At 44.0% G+C, this 25664-nt stretch overlaps 1 protein-coding gene across 3 annotated transcripts in view; it reads right to left on the minus strand.

Annotated features, from left to right (window-relative positions):
- Positions 1 to 11143: 11143 nt before the first annotated feature.
- The window catches only part of hivep2a (HIVEP zinc finger 2a), a 64517-nt gene continuing 49996 nt past the window's right edge, over positions 11144 to 25664 (minus strand). For all 3 annotated transcript variants that reach the window (XM_072702796.1, XM_072702797.1, XM_023840940.2), the window contains 7 exons: positions 22998 to 23036; positions 17557 to 22824; positions 17282 to 17430; positions 16423 to 16598; positions 15961 to 16062; positions 14637 to 15559; positions 11144 to 13593 (listed from right to left, as the gene is read on the minus strand). In XM_072702796.1, the coding sequence (XP_072558897.1) occupies positions 12823 to 13593; positions 14637 to 15559; positions 15961 to 16062; positions 16423 to 16598; positions 17282 to 17430; positions 17557 to 22545 (7110 nt within the window). In that variant the 5' untranslated portion in view covers positions 22546 to 22824; positions 22998 to 23036 and the 3' untranslated portion in view covers positions 11144 to 12822. The remainder of the gene's footprint in view (positions 13594 to 14636; positions 15560 to 15960; positions 16063 to 16422; positions 16599 to 17281; positions 17431 to 17556; positions 22825 to 22997; positions 23037 to 25664) is intronic.

Consider the following 25664-nt stretch of genomic DNA (forward strand, 5'->3'; position numbering starts at 1 on the left):
TTCATTAATGATAAACAAACATGAGATCAGTATTTCACTTGTGTTATTGTTCCTACAGTAGTTCACAAATAAATATTACAATTAACAAATATTAACAAATACAGTAACAAATATAGTAATAGCATGATAAAACATGTATCATGATTCGTTAATGATGAATTAGCATGCGATCAGCATGTAACTAAGGCTCAGTTTGTGGTTAATTAATAGGTAAGTAATAGTATAATACTATATTTGTGGAGTGTTACCAATGTAACAAAGCCATATGGATTCTTTCTCCTTAAAGACAGAAAAGCTCCCACAGGCTGAAAATGAAAGAGCCAACTGTCTCAATGCAGCTCACAGATTAGGAAGGACCTTCCTGCTTTTCACAGTGGTCTTCTGTCTCTCTGAACCAGATTGTAGTTAAACCCCCCAAAGTAGACTTCGATAAGCTTCTTAAGCCCTCCCAAATGCAGCACCTTGACACCTGTCCTGGAGATCTCACACACACACACACACACACACACACACACACACACACACACACACACACACACTCACTCACTCCCTGGAGGAAAACCAACCTGCACTCCTGAGGACAGGTTTCCAATGTCATAGTCGGCTACACTTCACAGATCTGCTCCAACTTCCTTCCATTAGCAGTAGATTACCTCAGCATAGCAAATTAATTAACTTGCATTTGCATTTATTTATTTAGCAGGTGCTTCTGTGAGGCAAATAGCACTTTACAGTCATATGGCTGTCAAAGGCTTGACGAGGCTTTAGTGTAGCTAGGCTGCGCTTCCACTGAACGCTGAGCAGTGCAAGAGCAAGAGCTGTACAACATCCTTCAAACACAGCAAGAACTTCAGACAATTATTTAAATCAAAAACCAGAATGCGACACTAAGAGAATTCAGTACCGCCGTCGTGTGTGTGACGTGCCTCCTCTTAAAGGAGGTTAAGTGAACTCAATATACAGACTATAGACATACCTAGGACAACTTAGGCAAACAGGCAAAATCACCCTTGGCTGTTTTAATTATGCTGACTTCTGCAGTAAATTTTATTAGTAGCTATGTCTGTCACACACAAGAGAGGACCCAGCTCAAGTATTTCCCATAATTCCATACGGCAAGAGCCGAGCTCCTCATCCTGACCAATGTGCTCACCATTTAATCTATGGTGTGTAAAAAATAAAACGCAAGACTATTTATGTCTCTACTGTCAAGTAATGCTTCATTTTATCATTGCTGGTGTTGTGTGTGTGTCTCTTTTCAGTGGTTAGAACATGCATGGATGGATTGAAATATTTTAATACAGTTAAATTTGGTTTTAATATAGTTTTAAAAAGGTTAGAAATTATGCTCAGCTGCTCAAAAGCATAATGTAGGTAAAATGATGAAATAACGCTTTTCTTAATGTCACTGCAGAAAGGATAAAATGAATTTAAAAAGTCACTTTTATTAAATGTGTATGTGGAAAATTATTTATTTAGATGAGTAATAACTGCAGCCAATCACAGTAAGGATGGTGCACAAAGCAGAAGAGACTGTGGATGGGATGCAGTTTTTTTTTAACATCACAAGGAAAAAAAACACCTTCAACAAATAAATCAAAATATCATATTTCTATACTGCTTATCAAGTTGTGGGAACCTCCAGACTATTCCAGGCAGCTTAGGACATAAGACAAACAAATACCCTGGACAGGACTGCAGCCCATCACAAGGCACATACATACACAGAGCCAATTTAAGGTAAACCGTAATACCCAGCGGAAGCTCCTACACCACAGGACATGCACACTCTCCCAAAAGTCATTTCATGTATACCACACCTATACCACACCATCATGCTACCCTTGTTATTGTATATGATTTCAAAAATAGTTCAATTTTTTTGGACGTTTAAACAAATGTAATTTTTTTTTTTTAATGGAAGACACCATTTAAATTTAACCTCTGGACAGCCAGCATGACCCTTTGCAATGAGGTGGCCCTATTCCAAGTTCATCAGATACTGTAGAACAGCTGGATCAAATAGAATAGCTGGTGTTTTCTAGTGTAGTGTGTGTTTTATACAGCACAGAAATCTTTTCTCACTCTATTAATTAATTATCTTTTAACTTCTGAGTGTCCTTCACATAGGATTTAAGTGGCATAGATGGAGCAACACATCCTTTGAATGAATATATTAGGTAAACAAGTAATAAACCCCCACCTCCATTGAACATGGGTCAATATTAACGTGGACCACTTTATACCGTCACATTCTATCCCGTGGCACCGAGTGTAACGTTCAGTTGTACAAGAAAGCTACGGCAGATGAGGTGGTCTGACAGCAATTTGCCGGGAAGCTTCAGAACACAACCCGTCTTGTCATACCAACGAAAGAGTGGATTCATTACAAAGTTCTGGCGTTTCCACGTGATGACATCCAGTGTAGAGTACTTGAAAAGCCTCTATCAGTCAATCAGATTTCATGTAATATTGCATGTTTCCACAACATATTTGGTACAAAATTGCTTTAGAGGTGTCTCCCACCCCCCACCCCCCAATCCCAAGATATTTCTACTGTGGTCTACGCTCAGCAGTAACCTATTGTGCTGTTTTTACTTGACTGCACTCCAGAGCTTTAGGTAAATCTTCCATAGTCACAATTCTGCAATCGTTTTCTGCGTAGAATGGTGAATTTTACCGTTAGGTATTACAGCTAGAACATGGCAGTGCGTTTTAGTAGCAATTAATGCTCTTTCATTGAGAAATGTCTCCATCTGGCGGTCATTATTTGTTAATGCGTCCCTTAGTTTGACACCCACTTCATCCAGTCGGCAGACCGGCCAAGCATCACAAGTTTTCCGGTGAGACTTTCAATTTCTTGCCTCAGCGAGTCTCAAAACAGCAAAATAACTTCTCCAATGATGTTGCAAGTTAAAACAATTTTCCATGTGTACTTATGTTCTAGCTCCATTAAAAATATATATGCTTGACCATACCATCTGCCCAACGGTCATTTAAAATACACCACCATGGCACCCAAATTAAAAACCACTAGTATGTAGAACTGTACTGTGGGCTGGACTGGGTTTAAAAATTGGCCCCAAACTTTGGGGTCCCCACCTGGGGGGGGGGGGGGTCCTCTATGAAAAATCATGCTGGAAAATGCCCACTATGCCAGATGGCCAGTTCAGCCCTGCGCCCCATGTGATTTCCACATTAAACTAAGAAAGGGTACATCATTCACTGCATTTCTGTGAGTTTTGTAATAACAGATCCGGAGACGCATTTCTGCAATGGCCCCCGCAAGCAGGGTTTCCCGGATACGGCATGAGCTTAGTCTGTGGCTTAGTCTGCTAATCGCATCCTGTTACTGACAAGGAATATCTATACAAGTCATTCCAACGGACAGAAACTCATGTCGCCAAGAAATAAATCAGAAAATGTAATGAAAATGATGTAGAAGGTGTTGTGTAATACATAATCACAAGCAACGTTGCCTCGAATGTACTGCATTGTTGTGGACTTTCTTTAATGACTGTGACTAAACTCTGTGGTTTTAATCTGACCCCTGAAAATGTTATTTCAGAATGCCAATGCTTTTAATCTGGCCCATATAAAATCCTTAAATCATTCCCGATGCTTAAATCCCTACCACTCCCAATGTCTCTGAACAGGGCTAGCTAACACCACTGGCGATAGATAAACAAAGTTACAAATGTAGCGAATGCGTTTCTTTTAAAATTTGCGTAATTACGACAACTAATTCTAAGTTACAGCCTTTGGATCTATATTTAGAGAATCGTTGCATAAATGGTACTCGAAATTACTTAGGCTACCTAAAATTGGAAAGCCAATAAATCTATTTTTAAACCAGTGCCATAGGATTTCCTTTTATTTGCACGTATAAAGCAGAGCAGTTAAATAAATTTTAATCCAAAGGAGTAGAAGTGAGCTGAATTCTGCCGTTGGATAAGTATTTGTGTGCTATTACTCTTCACTGTAGGACTGTTTTAGAAGCGAAAGGGAGTAGTGTATTATATTACATTATATTACCTAGCTGACATACTGTAGCGTCCGCTGGCTATGGCACTCCATTGCTTCTCTACTGGAAGGGGTGTCCTTCAGGGTGGCAGTGCTTCACATACATACTGTGACCAGCTGGTACACTGAGCACACAGACGACGTTTCCGAGCCTCGTCCTGCTGAGGACTCCTGCACCTAGAGGGCGCTCTGACGGGCCCAGTTTCCATCCACGTCAAGGCCGACTTGCGAGGGCTTCCTTGTGGAAGGATGGTGTGACGTTCTCAGTTCCTCGCAGGCCGTGCCAAATACTGCTCGGTCAACCTAAGGGCCACCTGGTCACGTCTGGACCTGATAATGTGTTTACGGGTTTATTTTTCCTGTAGCCGTTACCTTCCACTAAGGCAAATGCAAATTAACCTCTAAAACCATTCACACAATCATTTGTCCGAACCGCCCAATACCTGAAATCCATCAGGTATTCAAAAAAAATATCAAAAACTCCAAAGGCCTTGTCTGAGACAGCACTGGACACAAATACAAGAGATTGCAACAAAGAGCAAATTGGCAGTAAATGCAGTTTTATATTTCTTAAATGTCTGCTGGATTCATGCATTTCCTCACAGTTCATCAACAGCAAAAGGCACGGTTTTGGGACTGACCATCCATCTGATGCCGTCACGTAATTAAAATGTGCACAAACACCGTGTTCCATGGATTTGTTTAATATCACGCAGCTCTGCAGCGGGGCTTTCTGGAAGGCGTACAACGCCAGCCCGATGACAATACTGTGCACTAAAAATAAGTGGCCGAAAAAACGTAAAAAAAAAATCCACCACACTGCGGCCAAGTGCAGGATGCCCCCCTGGTCAAAATACGTCAGCAAGAAGAGAAATGTGCTCTTCTCCTGTGGATGCTTCCTCACTCCCTGTCCTAGCTGCTGCCAGATTTGGCCTGGGAGTCCAGTGATGTAAGAAGGAACAGATTTTTTCGCCATATGTTCACTTTATCTTTCTTGGCTCTCTCCTCCTAGCTGTTTCATCTCTTGCTCTCCCCCTCCCCATAACCCCCCACCCCCCCCCCCCCTGCCCCCCAACAGCCGATCCCCAGCTCAGGCACCTTAGAATTGCATTCGTATATCTTTTTCGGTCTCATTGGTTGGTCCTGCCCCCCCAAACCCCCCCCCTCCTCAACCCCCTTCCGACCTCCTGAGCCTTCTGGTTCCCTGGCTCCGTCCGCCCATACAGGGCTGACCGCCAACCTTCCCCTGACCTCCGTGACACAGTTTCAAGCGATCAGCAGAGAGGAGAGAAAACAAGCCTCAAGGACGCGGACATCAAGGCTTCTTCGAAGCTCCAAAAACGTCCCTGAACGCTTCACTAAGTAGCTTTCAGCAAAACCAAGAGTCATGATCTTAACTCCATTGAGCAATGTCAGCAACAAAGACCTGCTGTATGCCAAGAGCAATAACAGCCATTACCCTTAGTGTCACTTTGAATAAGGTGATTTAAATATGCAACCATCCTCTTCTCTGTCCTTAAATGTTCACATAGCCACCAAAATGGCATGTAACCAAAACATAACCAAAGCATGCTGTCACTCTCCGCCAGTTCAGCTAGCAGTGAACTCCTGTTAGGGGCATCTTACCTCATCTCGAATTATAGGAGCTGCGTGGTCAGAAATATGTCGTGGCTCGGAGAGTCTGTTTGGCCCTAAGGCATTTCGGGGCTTCCAAGGCAGAGCACGGGCTCCGGGTGACAACAATCTCTTGCTCGAAGGGAGTGTGGGAGAGTGATTTGAAACCTAGTATTATCCCAGTACAGCCATTTCCTAATTTCAGGGCAATTAGCTCATTACTGAATGTCGCTTCCTTTAGGCTTGAATTATGATGTACCGGCTCCATTTTCCTTCATTTTGTTGCTATTCAACGTAGGTAGTGGGTGAATTAGTTGGAGAAGAAGCGAACAAGCAGGGAGTGTTCTTACAGTGACCTAGTAATGGACAAGAGAACACGCAAACAACACACAAGTCAACCTCTATTTTAAATATAATTTTACAGTCTAGCATTTGCAAACTGATTTTCATACATCGCTTTTCCAATGCGTTTATCCAAATCAGTTATATTTTTATGGCACGTAGGCAGCGTTATGTATAGCAGGGCTTCCGAGTCGCTGGTTCCCGTCACCTTGTGTGGGCGGATATCCCGCGCGATCGCGAACAAAACGCGTGCAGCTGGGAGCGGCGACGGCGCGTGAGTCATCCGGAGCCGAGCGCGCGCCCGTGTACCCGGGGCCCCGACACGAGGCTCAATAGAGGGGCGCTATATTTAGAGATGCAGCTTTCGCTCGATCGCTCGCGCAGGGAATGCGGCACGGGTTTCAGCGGGGAATCGGCATTTAAAAAAAGGACAGATCACCACGATGTTCTACAGAAAAAGTGGAAAGTTTGTCTGAAATCTGGGTCATATGTAGATTTCATCGTAATCCAATTTAAGTGCCCATAAAGCGTTTCACATTTATATTTACATATTTAGAAGTCGCTCTTCTCCAAAGCGACGAACAATTGAGGCAAATAGCACATTACAAACATACATGCTGTCAAGGGGCCGACTAGGCATAAATGCAGCTAGGCTGAGCTTCCAGTGAATGCCCAGGTAAAAGTGTAGGCAATACTGGAGCAGGATCTACACAGCAACTAACAAGCATGAATCTAATAAGATTATACAAGGACTGGCGGTGCGACCTGAAAACATTGGGGGAATGTAAAGAGGCGTCGCAAGGCATTTTATTAAGATTAATTCCAAAATAATAATAATAAATAATTACATTAGTGTGGATTTTAGACAATGACCCAGCATCTGTTTTCATTTATGACTCATAGTTCCCATGCAAACCATGTGTGGCTACAGTCTATAAATTTGTTTGCGGAGCCAGTAATCTCCAGCCACGAGGGCGTACGGCCAAGACCAGGCAATAAAATCACCTCCCTACCTTACGGAAAGGCAACACACCCACAGTTAAGAGTCAACCCATAAACAGTGCCGCTCATTTTCCAGCAGTCCACTGTGATCCCGTTTGGGTCGTGCAAGCGAGGCTTTTAACGATGTGTCGCTTTCAAAGGCCAGGCCATCGTTTTATAACACATTGCACTGCTCTTATTTACAGTTAAATTCCTCACCACCACCAGTCCGTCCAAAACAGTCCCAGTCCTTTGCTCAAAACAGACACAAGTGTCTCTATCTGGCTAATGCAATTCATAATAAGACCAGATATGAAAATTAACTGCATTAAATCGTGTAAATATGGAAGTATATAGCCTACTTCGTATTTCAGGTTGCGTGTAAATGACTATTTACACGCCTCTCTCTCTCTCCTCAACTACCGGTACTGCAAACCCGCAGGGCTGCAATTACGCCACTGACCGAGAGATGGTGCTACAAGCACGCACCGCTCTTTAAGTTGAGCGCCAGTTGTACCTGATCTCCTTAAAAAAATCTCAGGTCATCTATATTTTATGTACCTTCTATATTCCTTAAGAGTGCAAACTACAGACTGGCTGGATAATAGCATGGATTAATAATGGATGTATAATGTAATAATGACTGCAGGATTAGGACTCTAACCACCGCTGTAAAGGTAATTGTGCTGTTATCTGTAATATTAGAGTAGGGCGGCTGGACTGTTCAAGTTTCCACTGGTAATTGAGTCTATACACATTGAATCAACGATATAGTGGGTGGCAGCAAAGACTGTTTTCCATTAGATCCCTTTATTTGGAGCAGATTACTACTTTGTTAATATATACCGCCTGTGAATCGCGAGCAAACACAGTTTGCAAAAATGTTTAAGACTAATTCTGCAGTGAAATTGTGTTTGGGTTTGACGGTTTTAGTGAGGATTTAAAATCATGTAAATGCGCATGGACTTTGTTCCTTACTAGCACGATTCCCAGCAGGCTGACGTTACAGAGTTTGGATCGAAAGCGAGTATATCCTGTAAATGACATCAGGGTTTTCCAGCCGATAAACCCATGGGTGAACAACCCATATTGTCAAATCGAGAGCTTTGCGCTATTTATCAAACTGTTCAGGGCGATGGTGAAGCACAGCGTATCTTTTTTTTACCATGATCTGGACTCCCAGGAAACATCAGTCATAAATATACAGATTTTTCAAGAGAAAATCAACATAATGTATTGCAAAATTACTTATTTTCACAGACCAAACCAGAGGGCAGCCTGTCTATTAGAGGCAAACAAACGTGCTGACAAAAAACGTGGGTGGCATATCGTGCAAAGAGCGCGCGGAAAAGGGAGAGCTGGGCGCCACGTGCCTTTCTCACACTTACTCTCCTGTCAGACGTCACACATTCGACGCTTTTTTTGTTGCATAATGGGGGTTGGGAGATATCTGCATATTTTCGGTGGGGGCCACTGGATGCAATAGAGGACTTCATTTGTGTGTGTTTTTTTTATATCAGTTTAGGATTCACGAAAGACATTTATATTAATTACATAACATATATTTGATATAATATTAGTTATATCAAAATCATGAGTGTATAAGGCTTCATAATTAAGCTTTTATCCTGCAGCTGTGGTTGTTGTATTGAATGTAATGGAGACATTGACTGCAGGGCAGGCAGCCTAACAGAGGAAAGCTAGCTGTCCTTTTAAGTACAGAAATAGACTTAAGTGGAAATGCAAATCTAAGAGGTGCCGGGTTCACAGCTTAACATGTGATTTTTTTTTCTTTTTTTGCTTCGAAGAAAAATACCCGCCGTTGGGCTGCTTTCGTTCAGAACTATCGTTCGGCGCTGATAAATCTCTTTGGTGCTGGAAGGGTTACAAAGGGCTGTGAGATGCTGCACCGCACCGCTGCGGACTGCAAACCAGGCACGTTGTGGGCCTTTTAAAAGCAAAGTGCAACATCACGTTGGCCCCTCTTCCGAGCAGTTAATCAGAGAAGACGTGACACGAAAAGGCGCGACAAGGACAGTCATAACATCGGAGGTATGGGTGACGGGAATACGTGCCTTCGGGGCGCCGATTGACTGCCGGTCACCGGGACGTACGAAGGAGCCAGCGGACAGAAGGACGTGGCTGACATTTGCCAAAAGATCTTTCTCTTGTTGTTTTTATTTATTTGTTTTTAATATTCGCTGATTTCTACCACAGCTGGACTCTCTGTCATGTGATTAGCAGGATAACGGCCGGTCCCGTGTAAACACATAGCTAATACAGTATGTCTGATTGTGCTTCCCTCTATTACTCAGTGGGCTTACATACAGGTCATTTGGCTGTTTCCCTGTAAGGGAGCTCACTTCCATTGTGCAGAAGCATCTGAGCCCTTTGGTGCTCCAGGTGAACTCCACTGATACGGAGAATAAAGGAAATACCAGGAGTCTGTGATCAGTGTTAGGGAAGTTGCTCACAAAAGCAACACATTAAAGACAGGTGGAAAGTTCAGGTCCAGTTAGTAAAAATCCAGACCAAGGTTTTGTTTCAACCAACCAGTTGAGTAGAAAGAGGCACAGTCACAGAGTACTCAACTGTTTGGCTGAAACAAAACCTTGGTCTGGATTTGTACGTTCTGAACCTGAACTTTCCACCTCTGTCTTTAATGGATTACTTCTGAAACTTCTCCAACACTGTCTGTGATTATGTGAGTTCTGTAGGGGTGAGTTCCCAAAAGTCTGTCCTGCTCACAAATAATCCAAAGTAATCATGTTCACTAGCATGTTGCTGATCCTTTACAGAGGTCAGCAGGAAACACGAGGAAGTCCATCTGTGTTGTTTATTTCTCATAGTGAAACTTCTGTTGTGGGTGGTATGTGGATAGGCGGGTTGGGGTCCTGTGATTGGGTGGTCGCCGGTTCGAATCCCAGAGTTGGCAGAGTGATTTTTGCAGAGACTTTGGAGCATCTGCTAAAAAAAATAAAATGTAAAAACAATTTATGTCCAAGGAAAACTACATATCTTAACGATACCTCAATAACAAAAAGTCTGTTAATCACACTGGTAATGAATTTATAAACCAAGTCCGTGTGGGGTGGCTTTAATTAGATACCTGTGTACAGTAAGCATTTCCTATTTTGTTCTTTCCGTTCCTGTAGTTTACTGTCAGTAATGTAGCAGTAATGTTTTGACTACGGGTTACTATTATCATGCTATGAACTGGAAATGATACAAACAGTGTATCTATGTGACTATTTCACTTGATGACTTTTATATGTAATTCTGGCAGATTATTTTCCCAAAGCATTTATGCAGAGGTAGTAATTTAATACATTGCATTTTTAAATAACAGAACAGCATGTTGGCTCCGTGGACAGCACTGTGATGTCATACTTCCGGGTGTTATTTTTCCTGGATGCACCCCCCCAGTCATCCTAAGACATGTGATTTAGGTGACTTGGTGTATATTAATTGTCCCTTCTGTGTGTGTGTGTGCCACATGACAGGCGTTCTGTCCAGGCTGTCCTCTGACGTACGCTTTCTGCTTCTTGTGATTGGCTACAGACCCTCCGTGGGCCTGCATTGGCTATGGAAGCTAGGTGGATGGATATTTATGATATTATGGGATAAAATGAACAAACTGGGGTAAAGATTGTTAGCCTGTCGTATGACGCACTGGCCATTCTAAATAATTAACTTCTTAAAAGGCTTCAATTTACTTAGGACAAAATCCCACTATCGTAAATCAGCATATACAATCGTCACTTTGTGCTCTCCAAGAAAAGTGAAACAAGATTTATAAAAAGAACATTTATACGTGCATTTCAGATTTGTGCACGAACCCTAAACTTAACCAAACAAATATTCAAGAGAATTGGTTAACGTTGTGTTCATTTGTGTCCTCCGTGAGTTTAATTTGATGTATTTTATCAGCAGATCATCATATTTAATGTGGCACAGTGTTCCGACCTGAGATTCACATGCTACACATGTGAGACATGCTAAGTGATTATAAGGCGTATTTGTGCAGCTTCCATTTACAGCTAATGACTTGTGGCGTGCCCTCCATGCCTGATAAGAGTAACATTATATTGCAGTGTGCCTTCCAGGGACATTACCCATTTCGACGTAAATAGTCAAATTATTTAATAAAGGACCGTAATCAAATCATACCATACCATGCAAATTATTGTAATTGTATTTATTTGAAAACAACAATCCGTTTTTTTCATCTGTACTGTAATTGAAACTGGATTTTACATATTTCATTATCCACCGAACATCACAGTTACCCTTTTTTTTGTTTAACGTTTTTCTTTTTTTTTTTTCGTTTGTTTGTCTGTCTGTTTCTGTACAGTTGTTTGTGCTTTGATACCTTATATTTTAAAGACATGTTAATACACTTAAGTGAATACCAGGGACTAGTGACAGTATGTCCAAAGCGTAAATGACACTGATTATACACACGTACAAATACAAACACACACAAGAGCACTGGCTGAATACTCCAGTTCATTTAGAGTTGTGTTGAAAAAGAACCACTTTCAAAACCATCTGGATTTCAAATTACACTATTCCCAAAAAATCTAAATATCACATGACGGTACCCTTAGAATTTAGTAAACTCAAGGTGCATTGCCTGATGTTTATGTAATTGCTATTGTTAGAAAAAAGCCAGTGGACTGTCCATATGCCTGCCACCCCGTTCCATGTACAAATATGTCTGTTTTTTTTGCATTTGATTGATGGGTGTTGGATACTGTATTTACATTGGCTGGAATGTGTCCCGCACTACTCAACAAATCAAGTACTTCAAGCAACATGATTCACAGAAGATCCAAATACCTTTAATATTATACGACTACTTTGATTAGTCTTGAAGGAGAAAAAACAAAAACGATAAAAACGCACAAGTGCATATGTTGGTTCACTTAATGCTTAACAGGTCTATCTTTTCGTAAAAATCACAACTAGCAATTAGTTGTAGCCGATCTAGCAAACAGGAGATAAAATGTTACAAGCATTATAACAAACTGTCATATGTAGATTTCAATATAACGCATAAGTGCAGATATATACTGTGTATGTGTGTGTATATATACACATATCTACACACACACACTTGTACAAGTACTACTATATATAATATATATGTGTGTATACACATATATAACTAATATATAAAGCAGTATTACAGTATACATATTTGTTCTAATGAGCCAGTAGCAAATCCCATGCTGGACATAGAAAAGGCATCCACAACATTACGAAAAATGTACAATTTATGAAACATGGTACAATAAATAGAATAGAATTGCTGCTGTACACAAAAGCAATTTAATTTCACTCATATAAAAATATGTTTTAGTGCAACCTTACGTATATTGATACTTCACATCATTCAGACTCAGGTTTCCAAAAAAGAGGGGAATTACATTTATTACAAAGCAGATACACAAATGTGATATATTTACACGTCTTCCTGCTTAATATGCTTATAAGAATATAAGCAAAAAGTAAAGAAAAGGCACACACATCTGTACATTTAAAAGTACCAGACTGGACAAAAATAAGTCCATAAGCGATTTTGGTCAGGCTCACAGATAAGTTAACATTGTATCATTATATATGTACATGTACATGTGTATTACATATATGTGTGTATGTGTGTTTATACACACCCATTTCTGACACTTTAAATAAGAAGAAAACTGTTAAAATAGCAAACCAAGTTATAAAAGGCATGCTATACATATATTTAAACTACAGAATAAATTTGCTTGTTTAAAGACTTGTGTCTGTGCGCGTGTGTGTGCATGTCTGTGAATGCCTTTGAAATCCACCTGCTCTCCCGTCTGCCCTCGTTCACCTGTTATCCATGGCATCCCCTCCCGAATCCGCACCCCTGTCCATGCTCGACGGCGACTCCCTCTGGCCGTGTGCACCCAGCGGTCTCCCGTCGGCACTTTGGTTGCTGGGGGCCGAGTGCCCGGTGGCAGCGGTCTGCAGCACAGAGGCTCCGCCCAGCTCGGCACCCGAGTCCAGGGGCGTGGCGGAGGCCCCGGCCAGCGGCAGCCTGGCCTCTGAGCCGCAGTAGTGTGGGATCGCGACCTGCGCCCTTTCGGCTTGACCCGGGAGGTGGGGGCACAGGGGGTCGCCCGGCCTCTCGGCAGACTCCTCCGAGGCGATGCAGAGGGAGGCGATGGCCTTAGTGCAAGTCTGTATGCTCTCCTCCTGTCTCGAGTCCTTCTCTGCCGTGTCTGGGCCCTGCTCCCGGGCTTGCAGGGTGGCCGGACCGGGCGAGCGGGCCGACGGCTTCTCAGCCAGCCGCGGCAAATCCTCAGCCCCTTTTCCGGCGTCTTCCACCGGTATGTGCAGGGACACCTCGCTGTGGCTGGAATCCTCGGACGTGCTCTTCTGCAGCGGTAGCCGCGTGGCGTGGGACAGGCCCGTGACCGAGGCGGGCACCGAGTGCACCATCTGGATGCCGCCGATGGGGATCATGGAGAAAGGCGTCCGTACCTGCTGCTGCGAGTGCAGCGGGAGGTGGCTGAAGAGGCCCTGGGGCATGCTGGGGCCCTCCTGGCCACCGGGGGCTTCGGCATGGAGGTGCGACGAGGAGCCCTTCCTCTGATCCTGAAAGAAGTGAGACGGGAGAGTGAGTCTTGCTTCAGGAGAGCAGCTGAGAATCACCGTCGGGTTCCGGAGATGGTTTTGTGAAAAATAATAAAATAACAATAATAATAACAATAAAAATGTCCGCCTGAATTCAACGTGCGTTTATTTCTCTTGCCTAATGTGTTTCATCTCTTAAATATTTGATTTAAAATTTTCTGGTTGGTTTACAGTGTTGTTGGTGAATTGTTGGAAAAACTGATAGGGGAAAAAAATCACCTTGCTAATATGAACTGGATTCCGAAACAATGCAGCCTGGTAGCAGAATAGTTAAACCGAGCTTTACTTTTACAACATTGTCTGCAATCTACCTGCATATTCTTTTTTTACTCATTTCTCAAAAAAAGCAATTTTTAGCTCCATATACTCGAATTAAAAGGCTGAAAGAGCCAACATGGAAATATAGTCAGTTCTGCCTGTGAAGTTTACTTTCATTTAACTGTCCTTGGGAAGCGAGTTTTAACATGCCTTTTAAAGTACAAAACAGCCCTTATTAAACATAACATCGAGTGCCAAGCCTGCATTATGGGCATTGTTCTTTATCTTTATATCCTCCTTTTCCAGGGACAGTGGCCAGAGGGTTTCGAAACATTTAATATACCCTTTCTACAGCAGTATATGAATGTAGCTTTTTTTCATCCTCCAAGGAATCCTAATTAGCCAGTATATAAATAGAAATGTCTTTTTCAGCAGTATTAGGTAAAGCAAATGGGTTTTTTTTCCAGCAGTAATATATGTTTTCACTAAGAAGGTGAGGATTTTTTTCTTCCTTTCCACTTTCCTATGTTGAGGGAACATTTTGAAATGGACTGGAGAGTTTGCTCAGATCAGAAGGTAGAAGAGCAATCCTTCCCAAAAATAATATTTATATCATTCCAGTTATTTGTTTTATTTAGGTCAGGCATTGACTAAAATATGTGATTATATATGAAGGGTGACCTTGTGAATTTTCCAATGATGCGAGTAGGAGTCTGGCTGGAAAAACTTCTGTCAAAAAGACTTACCGTTTCCATGTCAGCCATGGCTCTGTTTCTTTGTCCCATTTCAGACTGCAAGTACTGCCCTGGGACCCAGGGGGCGCTGTGGTGATGCGGGCCCCTCCGGGGGGATACAGGCCTGATCATGCCCCGATGCCGGCTTCTGGGGGACAGGTCTCGCCTACTCGCAATGTCCTTCCCTGGGGACAGTGGTCTCCCCAGAGAGATGGGCGAGAGGTGTCCTCTGGGGCAGAGATCCCTGCGTGGCGACAAGTCCCTCCGGAACATAATGTCCCTCTTGGGGGAGATGTGCCTCAGAGGGGAGGAGTCCCTCCGCAGGGACAGGCGCCCCCGTGGCGAGAGGTCCCTCCGGGGGGACAGGTACCGACGGGAAATGGGTGAGGATTCCCTGAGTGGGGAGGAGTCGCAGCCCGGGGAGGACATGCGCGATGGGGACAGCTCGAAAGACGAGGAGCTGTGTTCCGGTGACAGGCCCGGATCCTCTTCCATAGAGCTGGGCACGTCCAGCCGGTTCTTGTAGTCCTCGCCCAGCAGGAACTTTTGGTACTTTGCCATCTGGGCCTCGCCAGCTCTCTCGCTGGGCACCATCAGCTGCGTAATCTGAATGCTGGGCAGGGTGGCGAAATAGCTGAACAGGGGAGGCTTGGAGGATGGACCCAGGAAGTCGGAGGACGAGGTGGTGCCCTGTGAGGCCGCGACGGCGGTGACGGAGAGAGCGGGGGTCCCGTAGGGCTGGGGGCTTGTGCTTCTGGAACGGGTCTTTGGTGTGGAGTCGCCCTCGTATTCGTCATCCTCATCGTCGTCCTCGTCAATCTCGTCGCCGTCTTCCTCCGCCCCATCCGAATCGTCTGCGTCGGAGAACTGGTGCTCTGCGGTGAGATCAGAGATGCTGGCCTTCCTGGACTCCCTGTGGCTGTCCTCGGCATTGTCTAGAACGAAGCAATTTCACTTGAAAATAAGAACCTAAACGTTGTAAACGCAACTGTGGCATATCGCAATACAAATAAAGCGCATTTAGTGCCGTCTTACTCAGGAAATGAGAAGCACTAAACACAATAACAGTCTTCAGTTCACATTTTTACAGATCTTTTACGGCAATCCTATTTTTTTTTTCAGTTGGATAAAAATGGGCCTTAGATTTCACTTATGTCTTCTCCAAAATAACAGGCAGTGCTTTATTGACTATATCTAATTTGGTTATATTATGGAAAGCTGGCAGCAAAGTCGTTCCTGTTTTTTGCCACGCTAATTGTTCCTTGAGAACCACAGCAGCGACCGGCTGAGACCAGTATTTACTCCACCCCGACTGATGGTAAGGGCTGATTCATACCGGCTTCCTCGGCCTCCCCGTCGTCCACGGATGTCACCGACACCCCGAGTTCCAGGCACTTCTTCATGTGGGCCTTCGACTTCATGTGCTTCGTCAAATTTCCTGTCAACCGAATGACAAAAAGCGGCCTCAAAGACGGCTTTCAAAATGCGACAGCTTTTATTTGGTTAATTTGACATGCTTTTCATCCAAAGGAATTGAAAATAGCTTTTGATTTTATGAATTTATAAAAATTTAAGCACTTTACTTAAGAGTACAGCAGCTGATACCGAACCTTCAGAAACTTGAATCTACACCCTTTCGGTTGTAGTTGATAACAACCACTTTACCTAACAAACATATCATTTGGATCAATTAATTCCTGTAGGAAGTCGCTGCAGTTACAAGCTTGTTTTACCTGAATGCTCTCACAATATCATCATCACACCTCCTCCTCAAACTTCTTCGGTTCACTGGACGTACCTTTAGTCTTAAAGGCGAAGTTGCAGAACTTGCAGACGTACGGCCGGACGTCGGTGTGAGTGCGGATGTGCTTCTTCAGCATGCTGGGCTTCTTGCAGCGGATGCCACATTCCTCGCAGATATACTTCCCCCTGCCTCGGCCCCTCACGTACACGTAGTCCTCGTTGGACTTGTACCTGGAAAGAAAACAAGGCCTAGCTCATTAAGGGTGTACAGTGGATAGCTGGACGAATCAACGGGAGAAAATATGTAATAAATTAGACGGGCTGCATTCCTTTAGGTGAACATGGGCAATGAACTTTTAATGGCTTGAAAAAAATAATTTGCCTGCCAAGTTCAACTCTGCATTTTCACAGATGTATCCACTTGTGGCCATATTTATTTATTTTACCATGCACAGAATAGCACCTACTATAAGGCTGTAATTATTTCATTTGGGTGAAAGTCTGACACAGTTGCCAAGGCATGCTGTAAAGTTCACCTCTTGCAAGCTTAAAAACAGAATGAGTATCATTTCATTATGTCATTTCAGGATGGAAAACAGTTTCCAAGAGCTAAACTGATCTTCATCATCAAGATGTCAGCAGGAAACTGGGTCATGGACTGTGTTTGTGTGAAGTGTGAAGTATGTTGTTGTGGAAATACAGGGATTATGCAGAGAGGAATGCCCATGTCGCAACAGAATCTCCCACAGATTACATAATCAAGCATTGCTCCATTTCCACCAGGAACCATATACTATAACCCTTTATTTACTTTAAACAAATATCAGCCAAAAAAACTGAAATCCAAATACTGTTAGCCTTAACACTAAGCCTGTAATTAAGCGACTGGAGTTGTCACCCAACTTGACACATACCCTCCTTCAAAAATCTTGATGCGGGTGGGCTCTGGCTGTTTTGATGAAACATCCTTCTCTCCATCATCTTTAACTTTGTCCCTAGATCCAGTCCCTTTCATCTTCTTCTCATATTTGCTCACATCCAGCTGCATGAGCTCTGGCTTTATCTGAAACGATTACATGTATAAAATGTGGTCATGTTCTATACAACTATTTACAATACTCGTTTGTATTTTCACTACACATGACCTTCTATGTAAAAATATGTGATGGACAATCAATGGCATTTTTACCTGTTCAAATCTCTGTTTCCATGAAAGTGAGGACACAAGCTTGCCTGTCCCCGGGCGATACATAGGAGCCATGGTGTAGGTTTCCGTGTTCTTCCTCTGCTTCGAGCGAAGTAGTGCTAGAGTTGCCTTGGTGCTCAAACTTGGCGGGTTTGGATTATAAGAGCTAACACACCAGGAACCATAGACAGAGGTAAGAGGGGTTGTCTGTGCAAAATTTGGCTTGGTGTAGTTCAGGAAGCACCAGCTGACACTGGTGGTCGTTCGGAGACTTGGGAACTGAAAGAACTGCTGAACGTCAGCGAGGTCAGTGAGCAGGAGAGAGCTTCCCACCACACCCCCTCCGTGATTGGCAGCAAGCTGCACCAACATGTTCACTGGCATCTTGCCTCCTGCTGCAAGCTTAATCTCATCTTGAGTGTCACTGGCAGAGAGCATTGACTGTGGGCTAGAACCTGATTCTGCAGTGGATTCATCCACATCCAGCTCTTCTGGGGACTCTCTACCATCTGGATTGTCCATTGTTATCTGCAGAGGTGGAGTGAAACTATCCTTCGGAGGGACTTTGGGTATGTGAGGCACGGTTGGATTCAAAGGTGACTTAGAGGAAGAAAATTCTAATGGAGGTGACACCATCTCCTCTTGGTAGTCGAGTGAGCCATCATTCTTTGAAAAGTCTGGTTTTAGTGACTTACCACTGTCCTTTGACACACTCGAATTGCTTAGTTCAACAGCACTGAGCTCCTTCACAATCTGACCATACATAGTTTCATCTTTAACCCGTTTTTGCTGCTTGGTCTCAATGAAGAGCTCCAGACTGCTTGCTGGAGAAAGCATGCGTTTACTTCCACCAATATTTGAAGAAGCATCCGTGGTTGAAATAGTTCCAGAGGTCAAAGATAGAGGAATCCCTGTGTTCAATCTCCCTGGCAGGGGCTCAGGAACTTTCCAGAGGGGATAACGTAAAAGTTCTCCAGGATGACCCAATATGTTAGATAAATTCAATCCACCTCCATGCTTTGGGTTGGTAATTGCGCTGTCTGCACAAATGACCCTTGTGGAACTTGAACTTTGGCCATGTGTAGCCAAGATCTGTGAAACACTTGTGTACATAACACTACCATAGGATGGCACGTGAGTCTGGATCCTAACAGGAACTAACATACCAGGAAGTGAGGGCTGCAGTCCAGCAGGCTGAGTGGCAAAAACTGGTTGAACTTGTTGCAAAAGCACCGTACTTGTGGAAAATGTTTTTGATGCAAAATGGCTAAGATGCTGCGGGTCAGCTCGTGAGGGGTACTGATAGTTCTGGCTACTCGTACCATCAGATTTTGCATCAGTTTGCTCCTGAATGAGCTGCAGTTGAAGAGGTTGATGTGGTTTTTGGTGACCCGGCTGCAGACTGGGCTGCCTGATATGTAGCTTCTGCAGTTGATGTGTCTGAAAAGCGAGGTGCTGTTTGTAACGCTGTGATGACTCGGGATTCCAGAAGAATTCTGGTTGAAATGGCAGAAAGGGAGGCTGTGCTATGCTACTATGATGAGAGGAGTACAGCATAACTTCATGGCTCGGGAGTTCAGGACGTTCACTTTCTGAGCCCTGTTGAGATGTTTTCTGGCTGACCAAGTAGCCCTCTTGCTGACTGTCCTCACTGGTGCTGTGTTGCAATGGATTACGATATGGACCTAGTATTGGCTGCACACCCCTCTTTGACCGTGCTACTTCAGTAGCTGCCGCGGTGGCACCACCAACCAATGATGAAGTCGGACTGTGCCACGCAGAAATATGGGGGCTACCTTGCACATTCTCGGAGTGTTCATGCTTAACACTCATTTCAAGACCTTGCTCCTGCACCACAGTTTCAGGGTAGACACTCAGGGATGCCTGCCGCACCAAGTAGCCCCGTTTCCGCTCCTTCATAGCAGAAGCACTTGTGTAAACTTCCCCTTGTCTGGATGACGTGGAAAGGCTGCCGTAGTCGAATGACTTGCTACGTATTTCAGGGATCTCTGTTGGCAAGGCACAAGGTGCCTGTTCTGAGGAAGAGCGCCGCATCTCCCTCTGCTGGTGATGACTTGGTATGGAAAGAGAGTGTCCACTTCCTGGCACCGTTAAAAACTCAGACTGCTTGCCAAAGTCATCTTGCTTAGTTGGGGAGACTGACTTAATGCTTTCCTCTCTGTCAAATGACATTGAGAAGCTTGAGCTATGAGACAGATTACTCTCTTGGCTGGGGCTCCTGGATAGGCTGGTGCAGGTTGATTCAAAGCTTGATTCCCCAGAGGAGTGCTCCAGTTCAGCCAGGCGCAGGCGTTTCTTTTTTGGAGGCAACTTTTCTGCAGGAAGCTGGGAAAGGGTTTCACTTCTCTGTGGCCACTGGAATTCTTCCACGTGTTTCTCTGGTTCCTTAACTGGTACTTCTGGCTCCTTTTCTGATTTGTCTGGCTCCTCTGTCACTCTGATTTCAGGCACTTGGATGTTAGGTTGACGTACCAGTTTGTGGGGCATGTGGTATTGCTGGGTTGGCGGCAATGCTGCTAATTCACTGTCGCTCTGTTGTTGCTCCATGCTTTCAGATCTTAGAATTGATTCTGGACTATGCATTTCTTCTGTATTTTCTGTGTCTGACAGCTCAGAATACTGACTGGAAGGTTTGTCTTGCTGGAAACAGGGGTGCTCAATTGATTCAGACTTCTCGAAGGAACTAGGCCTGCTCAACGAATTTGTGTGTTGGATGACAGAGATTACATTGCCACCAGCCTTTCGCTCTGCATCCGGGATAAGCACCACATCTTCTGAAGACATACTAGCAGCAGTATCAAAACTATCCGATTGGCTATGTGAGCTGTACATCTGTCCTCTGCCTATAGGGGTGGCTCTTGAGATCTCTTGACTAGCTTGCCTTGAATCATAGTCCCCAAGTGACACAAGCGTTTCAACAGAGCCACTATGGTCACTTCCATACTGAACAGAGCAGTCTTCTTCCTCCCCAACACTCTTCTCCTTCCTTCGCTTCCTGGTGGCCGGTTCTGTCATTCCTATTTTAGTACCATATAACCCGTATGTCACGCGCATATCAGACAGATCTAACCCAGAGCCACGATCCCCGTGTTTCAATGCTCCATAAGGAAGAGCGGTATTTTTGGGGACAGTTCCATAGCTCTCAGATTCTGCATGCCCTTCATGCGCTGAATGCTCAAAAGCAGCCTGCCTCCTGAGCCTTCTGAGACCTGCTGAACCTGGGTAGAAGACATCATCAGAGGTAATCATCTCATCAAAGGAGTGGCTCACTCTAAGAGCTTGAGGTACATTGAGAGTTGTCGGGGAGGACGTTGGCATTGAGTTGCTCCTTATGAGTGGCCCTGAATCAGATGGTGCTTCCAGGTGGCCTGTGCTACTTGTGGTGTACTGTTTCGGCTCACAACCAGTAACAATCTGCGGGGCTGTACTTTCACCCCTGAAAAAAACATTGGGATTTAGCTTCATGGCGTTTTCATCCTTCAAGAAGAGATGACCGATATGATCCTCAGAAATCTTGCTCATGCCCAAGTCAAGCATGCCACCAGTTTTTTCATTTAAGTCAATTGTACTGGAGTCTTGGCCAGGGACAGCTGCCATTCCTACTGTCAGTGACTGCCGTGGTCTGGAGTTAGGCCTGTAATACCAAGTCCTCCCAAACATGATCTCCTCGTAGGACTTTACATTGGTGTTGGGTGGGCTGATCTGTTGCTCAGCACTCTCAGAGCGTGAGAAGTATCCGGAGTCCGTGCTACCTTTGCTGTGTGGGCTCAGCAGGTTTAAGGAAGGCTCAGAGTCCTTTTTCTCAGTAAGTTTTAGGATGAGCTTCTGCTTGTTGGTATGAGATTCATCCACTCGGTTTCCACTATGAGCACCGATGGGAGGGGCTTCCATGTCTGTGAACGGGGGACACTCCATGGCTGCGGATGGAATGCCCTGTTTTGGAACAATCAAGATAGGCACTTTCATGGAGCCAACAGCCTGCTCCTCAGCTGGGTCTCCGTAGGCCGGTTCATTGCCCTTATCTATTGTGCTTTTCTCAGCTTCGAATGATATTTGTGGGAGAGGGCTAGCCTTGTCCAAATACATTGAGCCTTCGCCGGTCTCCTCATCCGTGTCTGTACTTTGCTCACCATCCGAGTGCACCTCCGCCTCCCCCACTGAGGACGCTTGATCCATATCTGCGCGTGTAGCTGCCAGTTCTGAAAAGGGCACCAGCCCTGCTTTAATGGCATGGGCATGAGATTTTCTGTGTTTGTACAGGTTGCTTTTGGTTTTAAAGGAAAAACCACAGGGAACACATGGGTAGGGGCGTTCGCCAGTGTGCGACCGGATGTGCTTCTTCAGCACGCTGGGTTTAGCACAAGCCCTTCCACAATAATGACAGATGTACTTCCCAGGCTTCTTGGGCTTCTGTTCCTTTTTATGCGATTCCTCCGGCGGCTCGATCCCTGTCTGGGAATACTGGCTAAACGAGGCAGGTAAACTTGGAGACTTCCTGCGTGGGAAGACCCCGGCATGTCCACGTGAGTGAGCGGAGAAAAGGTCGTCTGAGGTGAGTGAGGTCAGGCGGTTGGCGAAGGGCCAGCCGTGAGCCTCTATGCCAGGCTGTGGCTTCGCCCCCGACAGGTACCTTTCTTGGATGGGCTGTTGTGGATACTGATGTGGCAATGGGTAGGCATATGTGTTAGCGAAAAGCGGAGGGTATGGACTGTCTTGTGACAACTGGCCAGCTGTTGAGGACAGGTGCTTCTGGGAGCTGTACTTTTGTGCCGAGCCGGTGATCCCACAGGCACCATCCCCACCACCAATGGGGGGACCTTCTCGGTGCGGATGCCTTTTTCCTTCCAGGTCAGGGAAAGTACTTCTTTTCGTGCCAGAGGTGGGATCTGAGACCCACTTCCTCTGTAGTGGAGTTTTCTCCCGGGACATCTTGGTACCCTTTGGACCAGCAGCAGATTCCAGCGGCTCCATATTTCCTGTTTTGTTTTCTATCCGTATCTTCAATGGTCGTGTCCGTTAAAACGTTATCGACATAGATAGATATCTGTGCCACACTTGTGGTTTCTAGATTCCATGTCCTTCCATGTTCACTCTACATGTGTGTTTTTCCACGTCTTACGTATTTCCAAAATGTCTGTCATAAGCATCAGATCATTTATAACTTGTGAAATGTTCTCAACATTCTCAGGTTGCAATCAGTTTAATTCCTTCCAATTTTCAATTGATTTGATATGAAGAATTTTGACCTGTCTGGAAGACAATACATAGAAGTATTTATTATCATAGCATTTTAAATAAACTAGAAAAACAAACAATGTGCTGAAAAAAAATAATGTCCACTGTTACCTGTACCTAACATAAATTAAATTTTATTTATTATTATTTTATAGTGATAGTCGTAATTTAAAAGAAGGTACACTCACTTCTCTCCTGGTTTTCTCAACTCTTTGCCTTTACATCACCTAGAGTAAACAAAAAAAAGGAATATTTTCAGCTTAACCAAATTATTGAGTGAAATAACATTCACAATGAGGAACAAATATGTAACTGAGTTAATTTTACGTGTGGAACAAATGCATAGCCTCATTAAAGGTTGGCTTCAGTGAATGAAATTCAGCTTAAGCGCGTGTGTTTCTTAATCTTTCTCAGAACACAGCTTTTGTGCGAATTGCTACTGAATGCCGTGAGTCATCATTAACCACCATTCCCACACAGTTCCTCAAAAGACATAAAAGATGTAAAAATAGCCTGTAAAGCGCGAGTGACGTAAGGTGCCATATGAACGTGGGCGAGATGAGCCCCCGAAAGGACAGGCAGTAAAGGGGTCACTGCCATTTTTCCTTTCCATGAGTCTCTCGTTTTAGTTCCTCTAAGAGCCCAGATGGGTGGGTCTTACAGCACATGCATTTACTACTTGCACTCTAGATATTTCACATATCTACACCTGCACACATGGGCACTTGCACTCTAGATATTTCACATATCTACACCTGCACACATGGGCACTTGCACTCTAGATATTTCACATATCTACACCTGCACGCATTGAATACCAGTTTCGAGGGGCCCAGATCTTTATAAGAGCCTCAAAATAGTTGGAAGTTTGGAAGCTTGGTTGGCCCCTGCCTGCATGTATGGCCACAATCTGGCCCCAACTCTTTTCAATTGTCAAATAAGGCAAAACACCCACCTCTCCAGCTCCTCCCATAGAGCCTTGCGTCCAAACCCTAACCTCACATAATCCCTCCTAGACAGACATCCAATCACAGACAGACAATGTCACATTCTGGTGACATTTACAACAAGGTTACTGGGATCATCAACATTGTAACACCTGTCCCCTTTCTAAAGAACAGGACTCTGACACCTGTCTGTTTCGACCCCACGGCGGTTGAATAAGCTTCTCTGCTCTCTCAGAATGATGGAATTCTGTTTAATCCTGTTGTGTTTAATCCCACTTGTTTCTGGCAATCCGTTATATTTGACTACATTTGTGTTCAGCTCATATTTTTCATTTAATACATTGTTCTATTGTCCAAAGTCATTCTGTTTTATTTCTTAATTTTTCTGCATTTTGCTATATATATCACAGGTGAATATTATGAACCGTTATTGATATTATTACTTCGGCACAGTTTGTTTATGCTACTCTGTTACTGAAGGAAACATTGACCCCAAAAGTAGCCCAAAAGAAAATCACTGGAATTCATAGCACTTCAAACACTTAATTTGTTTGTTTTTTGGTCATTAAGATAATCGACCATCCTTTACACTAAATGCACACAAAAGAGTAAAGCCTGGATGAAATTCTTCAACTAAAGGCTGTTATTAATTAGCTGATTAGGGCCTGATTACAGTACTGTAATTATAAGATATAGGTAACTATAAAATGAAATAATTCATATATAAATGCCTGCATATGAACCAAAACAGTTTTCACACTGTAGACACCTTTTCCATTTGTTAAGCCGATACATTAGATGATACTGTTCACAGCTTGTCCACCTTACAGCGATGGATTATGCAACCTTAATGATAAAACAGCATGGTGACTCCAAGTGACCACTACAGTTTAATTTTGTAATAAACATGGAAACACGCTTGGATGTAAGACACAATAGCACATGATGCGACATAGCCTGACCTTTAAACAATGAGGCAACACTGTCATTTTATGACAATTTCATTCATTTCGTCTAATGGGTCACAAGCTCTCCTAGAACCACATAACTGGGACATGAATACGCTCTGCTGTGCTTCTGTGCTGAAGAAAGAAATATATCCACACGGGCCGAACAAACAGACAAAAGACTGACGAATTCGGTTTCAATGTCGTTGAGAAGCAGCACAGAGTAGATTTTTAAGTACAAAGACACAGGATGCTGGTCTTCCCTTCGCATAGCACATGCCTGGTAGCAACCACAGCCCACCTACCTCTCACCAGCAGAAGCCAGGAAAGTGATTATGGTTTTGGGCTTCTAATGCCAGATTGTGATGGACATGATCTAGATTTGAGTTCTGAGGGGACCTTAAGGGTATACAACCAGGATTCATAACTCAAATATGTAAGTACACATACATACATCTTCCAGCAGTGTTTATCCAGTACATGGTCATGGTGAACCAAAAGCCTGTCCTGGGAAACAGAGGGGACAAAGCTGGGGACATACTGGACAGGAGGATAGTCTATGACAGTGCACCCAGTACGAAGCAGGGGACATACTGGACAGGAGGATAGTCTATCACAGGACACCCAGTACTAGTCAAATGTTTGCACACACCCTAATTAGCTTTGCTTTAAACCATATACACATCTATTCACATGATTAATCTGTCTAATGAGTCTGTTTTATGGACTAATATGTCAAAATTTGAAAAATTTGGGTCCAACCAGCACATATTTTTAAGTAGCAGAGAGGATGAATGCATGAGTCAAGCACGGAGCAGGTAGCTTTTTGCTTTGCTGGTGACAGGGCTGGTGATCTTTAACAAACCCATAGCAATCTCAACCAGCGCAGCAATCATAGTACATTTCACCGGCATGCCATTCCATCAGGAATATGGCTGATTGAGCGTTTTTCAGCGAGATA

The sequence above is a fragment of the Paramormyrops kingsleyae genome, chromosome 19, assembly GCF_048594095.1.
Source record: "Paramormyrops kingsleyae isolate MSU_618 chromosome 19, PKINGS_0.4, whole genome shotgun sequence".
Taxonomy (NCBI): domain Eukaryota; kingdom Metazoa; phylum Chordata; class Actinopteri; order Osteoglossiformes; family Mormyridae; genus Paramormyrops; species Paramormyrops kingsleyae.